At 33.6% G+C, this 6892-nt stretch overlaps 1 protein-coding gene across 1 annotated transcript in view; it reads left to right on the top strand.

The window, feature by feature from the left end:
- Positions 1-1534: 1534 nt before the first annotated feature.
- The window catches only part of LOC131075843 (MADS-box transcription factor 23-like), a 97309-nt gene continuing 91951 nt past the window's right edge, over positions 1535-6892 (top strand). The window contains exon 1 of the mRNA XM_058012765.1: positions 1535-1716. Within this exon, the coding sequence (XP_057868748.1) occupies positions 1535-1716 (182 nt within the window). The remainder of the gene's footprint in view (positions 1717-6892) is intronic.

Here is a 6892-nt window from a genome sequence, read left to right as displayed (position 1 = left end):
AAAACACAACCATGCGCAAAAGGCATCCATGAAATTTTACTTATCAAATTATCATTTCTAACATTCATTCATTCAAAATTACTTTTTAAATATTAAGACATCTTATTCTAATAAATTTGTATATAATATATATGAATCAGAATAATCTTATACAAATTTTGATAACCTAATTAAAAATCTCCTTTCAAAAGATTCAATTTTCTTAGAATTTTTTATACTTAAAGTATAAAATATACATAAAATATTTATTGTTCCTTAATGGGTGCAATTATATTTTGGATATCGACTGTTTTTGAATGAAGGTAAGCAGACTTACAATATCCATGCTGTCCTTTTTGTTAAATTTATCAACCCATACAAATAGAGAAATAAAATCTTCATGGGCAGTGCAAAATTGTTGTTTATAGAATTCAAATTGACGGTAATGAAGCATATCACATTTCCAAATTTAGCTCACTAATTGTGCCCACTAGAAATAGAAATAGTTTTATTATTAGCCATTATTTACGGACTAGTACAAGGTGGCTCAGTTTTGGACAGGGCAGACTAGTTAATAGCCTTATTTAGATAGATAGCAAGCTAGATAAACTGAGAATATCTCTCTGGCTGAAACTATAAAAAGAAGTTGCTCTAAATTGCAAGTTACACGTTGCACTCATTCCCAATTCAATAAACCTAAATTTGCCACCACTTGTCAACAACAAATCCTATTTTAAGGTTGTGGGCATGCCAAGAAAAGAAAATCCTGTTAAGTGAAAAATGCCTGAAAAGGAAATCACAGAATCCGAATCATGGGGCCACTGCACCTGCTCTCTGCTGTTTGCTTGTTCGTTGCCGACTCGAGCGTTACTTCAACCCAAAAATACAAGGAGATACTCTTTCCCTTGTTCAAATATGAAGTATCACCCTCTAAAATAGCATGCAAAATCTTGCCATCATATCTATTATCACTATACTTGGCAAGCGTAAGCCCACCTTTCCATTTGGAGTAGTTTGTAGTAAAAAAAAAAAAAGGTTTTTTTTTCCACTTATTAGAACTTTCTTCATTGCATCAAAATCTTTGTTTTGGCTTCTTTCTTGTAATTGATAGAGTATCCCACACAATTTTCTAATAATACCCACTTGATATTTTCTGCTCTATTTAATACCTGTCTTTTGGGTTTACATTCCCTAACCCTAAACTATCAATAGAAAATTCTATTCCAAGAGTGAGATACGAAGAGTTTAAAGGAATGCTTTTAGAATACATTGCCAACCGTTTTGGATGCCATCTTTTGCTTTCCTGAAAAGATTGTGAAGTTATGGTAGCTCTGGATTTTCATTATTAATAAGTATGTTTTTTTTTCATTCCAATTTCTCAGCCTTAGATATCTGTATTGGGTTGATTTACTCATTCAGTGGGTCTTGTATTCTTAGTTATTTTTATTTTTATAAGATCATGCCTTGCAACCTGATTTTCTTGTTTGAATCCTTTGTGTAGTCATTCGATGATAAAGAGCTTTAATTGCGAAGAGAGAATATATCCCAGGAAGATATGGGTCGAGGGAAGATAGAGATCAAGAGGATAGAGAATCCAACCAGCAGGCAAGTCACATTTTCTAAGAGAAGAGGAGGACTGCTAAAAAAGGCCCAAGAATTGGCTATTCTTTGCGATGCAGATATTGCTCTTATCATCTTTTCCAGCACAGGCAAATTGTTTGAGTTTGCCAGTTCTAGGTATGTTTTGTTTACCCATCTTAAATTTTCTGCAAAATTTATGCGAACTATGTTATCGTGGGGTATTTTTAAAATTTTCTTACAAAAACTCCTTGAAACATGATGGTGGAACGATTTTCATTCGTTGCTAACGACTTGCACTGAAAGTTTCTGTAGAAAAATGGAAAGAAATAGATGGAATCTGTTAGAAAAAAATAACATGCAAGGAGTGGAGAAAATTGGAGAGAGTTTTTTTAAAAAGAAGTAAAAATTCTTGAGAGAAAAATACAGCAAAAGTTTCCGTGTTCAAGATTTTGCGTAACCCCTCTTTATTTTGCAAGTATGTCTATGTTTTAGATGATAGAAAAAACATCCTTTCTTGAAATAAATTACTGGCCACGTACATCAAAACTTATTTTCTCTTATGATTTAGTAAAGACATGATCAACATATGTGACCAGTGAAGGAGAATGATTAAAAAACAGAGCTCTAATACCATACTGAAGTAAATGGGGAGAGACTGCTGTTGTCAAGCCGTTGGTGATGCATGCATACATGTCTTCAATTTCTCTCCGGATGAACAACGGGAGTTTCAATTGAATTCTCAAAGCAATAAACTTGGCTGGAGGAAGAGTTTTGGTAAAGATATCATAACACAATTACGATTCCACATTTTTAGTGGATTAACCAAATCACGATGACGGATCTCAACATGTTTTGATCTAACATGAAACACCAAATAGTGATTGGATATTCTTGAACCAAATAAAGATCCACCAAGATCTTTCAAATCCAAATGACTTGAAAACTTGCTTCTGCTATTGCAATACATTATGCTTCTTGGAAGAGAGAGCCACAGTTGTTTATTTTTACTACTCCGCAATACAACTCTAGAACCAAATGAGGAAACATAATGAGAGGTCGATTTTCTATCCACTAAACCAGTTTGTGTAGCCAGTTAGTTCCAATTTGTTAGTAGAAGAATAATGAATGTCAAAATTTAATGTATTGTTGACATACCTTAGGATTCTTTTTACAACTCGCCAATGAATCTCATGTGGATCCTGCATGAATTAAGAGATGAAACTCACAACATACATAATATAAGTCTTGTAGTAGTGAGGTACATGAGACTTTCAACCAAACTTCTGTATAAGGTTGCACAACCATCTTCCTTGTTAGTTTTTCACGAAAGGCTATAGGGGTGGCAACAAAGTATATGAGATTATTCTAAACATCTTCTATAAATCACCAGCTACATACTTGTTTTGAAAAATGGATATACCTTTACATTGGTGTTGCACCTTCACACCACGGAAATAATGCATAAGTCTAACATCTCAAATTCTTGTTTCATTTGTGCTTGAAATTTTTTCATGAGAGTTGTGTTATTACTTGTATAGATAAGATCATCAACATAAAGACAAACAATGAAAATTGGTGGAATGTGTAATCAGAGTTCAAACAAAACTGGTCTAAATTTAGACCTACACAAGTAAAATCTATATTGATAGACAAATTCTAGAGTAAGCCTACAGAAAAAAATTGGTAGAAAAAGGTGATGTCTGCATTATGCTTTGACATGGTAGCTTAACGAAAGAAAAACGAAGGATTATTTAGATGGTTCTCGCAAGTCTTTCAAGTAATTATTTAATTGTTAAAATATTGTAGTCTTATCTAGGGGCTACTTGGAGTATTTTTGGGTATTGTTGAGAATATTTAGAAGCTTTGATAAATAGGTGGCTATACATATTTGGTAATAATAGATAAAGTTCTTAAATTTCACGAGGTCTAGTTTCATGAAAAAAATTTTAACAATAAGGAATGTTTTTTTATTAAAAATCAACATTAATTAGGGCGCCGACCCTTTAACATAGTCAGGGACTATCAAATACAAAAGCACGTGGGTAGTAAGAAAACAACAAAATATGGGAGCAAGCCCCAAACAAACAAGGTTGGACAAAGAAAGAGAAAACATGTCTAACCTTCAACAACCCAAACCCAGCTCAAGGAGGAGTATGGACACCTAAGCCTTGACAAGGAGGGGTTTGGGGTGGGCGGGGAGGACTTCCCCTTCCGCCCGCAACAAACTACAATCCAGGCGATATTGTCATTGGGACAATCAAGGGAATGATCAAGCCGTAATGATCACATTTGGAAACCATCAGTAGAGCCAACAGAGTGTTGCTGTTGCAGAACAGCAGGGGGTTGTTGCAGAACAATAGTAGGAATGTTAAATCTATAGTTAAATTTACAATTATATAATTACATTAAAAAATAGATAGGAATTTGAAAAATTATAGATGACATCTAACAACAAAATTTTAGGAAGCATTTGAAGGAAAGTTTCAACCCCGTTACCTTAAAGACACCTCTTAAAATCTAAATTCTTTTATTCCACAACATTATTTTTCTTTTTTTTTGGGACTCCTACTCCACAAAGATAGTTGGCATTGTTATTTCATGAAGCTACATGGAGAACTATTTTAATGGAGGAAGGGATTTCATGAGACCACTTTTTTAGAGTAGAGAAGAGAGGTAAATAAGCATTTCTACCTTTTAATTCATATGAACTAGCTAAAACTTGAACCTAGGACCTTCCATTTACTGCTAGAATATTCTATCATCTGAGTTGTTGGTCTCTCTTTGACCAGTTCATCACCAACCCAGATGTATCTTAATTCCAACACTCCACCTTAAACTACATGGGGCTCCTAGATTGATTCTAATACCACATGTTGAATTATAACTTATATGACCCATAAAAGACTCAAACCTAAAATCTTTCAATTGAATTGCTAATGCTCTACCAACTGAACTATGACCCTTTTTTACCCTGTCCAACAGAATACCGCTATTCTAAGAAAAAGATAATCTATCCTCTCTCACGCTGCGCGTGTGCTAATTTTCATCCAGTTCTCTTGGGTTCGAGGCAAATATGCTCCTCTGCGTGCTAGGGTTTCAACACTTTTGAAATATTTTGTGGTATCTTTGCTCAAATGTACGTTAAAATTGATTGGGACGATGGTTTGAAGGATGGTCGATCTGAACCCGAATTCTAGACTATACCAACATGCGTTTCAGGTGCCATCATTGCTTTTAATATAGAGATTCCTAAGCCGGAAAGAATTTTCTACACCCCCTTCGTGGCAAGGAGCACAGACCCAGCGAAGGGGGAAAAGTCTTTGTTCTTTTCCAGCAGGATTAAAGATACTAATGATGAACGCTCGCTAAATGATCCATATTTTGATCTTGAGAATGATATATTGACTCATGAAAATAACACTTGTTGTTTACAAATGATCTGTCTACTACGTCTGATGTTTCCCAAGTACTCCTCCAGGACTCGACCACCTTTACTTTGCCTCTGGTTCGGAAGTCCCATAGTGTTCTCCACCGGTATGTGGATAGCACTTTGAGAAATTTGAGACAAAGATTCTATCAATCGGATGACCGTTCAAAGAAATGAAGGTTTTAGTTAAAAATGAAAAATCTCCGTGAAAAATGATACTAATTGTTTTATTTAAAATGTGTGATTTTTTTTTTTATATAGATATAAGGTTTGCTTAATATTTAAATTAGATTGAGAAATATAATTATATTGGTAGCAAGGGGTGAAGTGTAGTGGGGTGAGTGTATATAGTCAAATAAAATAAAATATTTCTTAAAATAAAAGTTCAAGCAATGCAAATAAAATAAAATAGCTTTTTTAACTATTGTTCATGGTATAGTGTGATGTTTAAATTGTGGGATGAGTTGTTGTGATCACGAGTATTTGTTCTTGTTGATTTTATGTGATCCCAGGGTTGAATCTTCATGTTGAAGTGGTGGGTGTTCGTGTCCTTGTCTTAGTGCTCCAAACCCTCATTGGGCTGGTGTATTAGCAGGTTGTGTGCCCATGTTTGATTTAATGTGATCCCAGGGTTGAATCTTCATGTTGAAGTGGTGGGTGTTCATGTCCTTGTCTTAGTGCTCCAAACCCTCATTGGGTTGGTGTGTTAGTAGGTTTTGTGCCCATGTTGGGCTATAGGGCTAGCAGGTTTGAACTATTCATGTTAATATAGTGTGTTCATGCCAAGGACCTCAAAATAGATATATTTCCACACCTTTTAGATAGATGTATTCAAGATATGTATATTAGTTCTAATAAGAGTTAAGAACCATTGGATATCTATTCTTGTGATGCCTAGTTTAAGTTTAATTTATTATATAAAATACTTCATTCAAAATTTTGTAGTTTACATCTTTGTGTGTCCATACACACATGTGCATTGTGTGTGTGTGTGTGTGTGTGTGTGTGTGTGTGTGTGTGTGTGCATACTAAATTTAACATTTGCATGATTGTTGAGTGGATATAATTGAAGTCAAAGATCTAGTATATATGTGTGTATGTGTATGTATATGTATATACACACACATAATATAATCCTCTATAAATAAATAAATTATATGAAAAAGAGGTTTATAATAAAGAATAGTTGCGCACACGCACGCGCACACACACACACACACACACACACAGATATATACATATATATATATATATATATATATATATATATATATATATATATATATATATATATATATATATATATATATATATATATATATATATATATATATATATATATATATATATATATATATTTCTTGGAAAATAGTGAAGAAGGATACATTGAAACATGTCCAAGAATGTATGACATGCCAAATGAACAAGATAGAGCAAACACATTCAGCAGGCCTACTTCAACCTATTTGTTAGAAAAATATTTTTTGTTACGCCTAGTAGTTCATTGAAAAGGGTTATTTAGAACCTAGATAGATTTAGGTTCTCTTAGTCACCGAAGGCCAAGCTATTGGCATAAAAATGTTGCAAGCTCGTCATTGTCTTTACTTCTCATTATGGATGTTGAGGTGTTTGTCATTGTATTACCTACAAAACCTATGAAGTGCACATATTTAGATACTATTTGTAATGGTGGTCACTAATATCAAATTTTTATTGATATTTATCCCATGAATGATTTTTAATCTAGTATTTCTTTCCTTCTTTCTAAATTTGGGAGATCTATGATACCATGTTCCCTTACTTCTCATGTACTAATTTTTGGGGAAGATGTTTTAAGGAATAAGGAGTATTTCTCTTAAAATGGGTTAATTTATAGATTTGATAGACTATGGCCTTATCTTCATG

This window comes from Cryptomeria japonica, chromosome 10 (genome assembly GCF_030272615.1).
Source record: "Cryptomeria japonica chromosome 10, Sugi_1.0, whole genome shotgun sequence".
Lineage (NCBI taxonomy): Eukaryota > Viridiplantae > Streptophyta > Pinopsida > Cupressales > Cupressaceae > Cryptomeria > Cryptomeria japonica.
The sequence above is the reverse complement of the archived record's forward strand: the minus strand, read 5'-3'. Positions and strand labels throughout refer to the sequence as shown.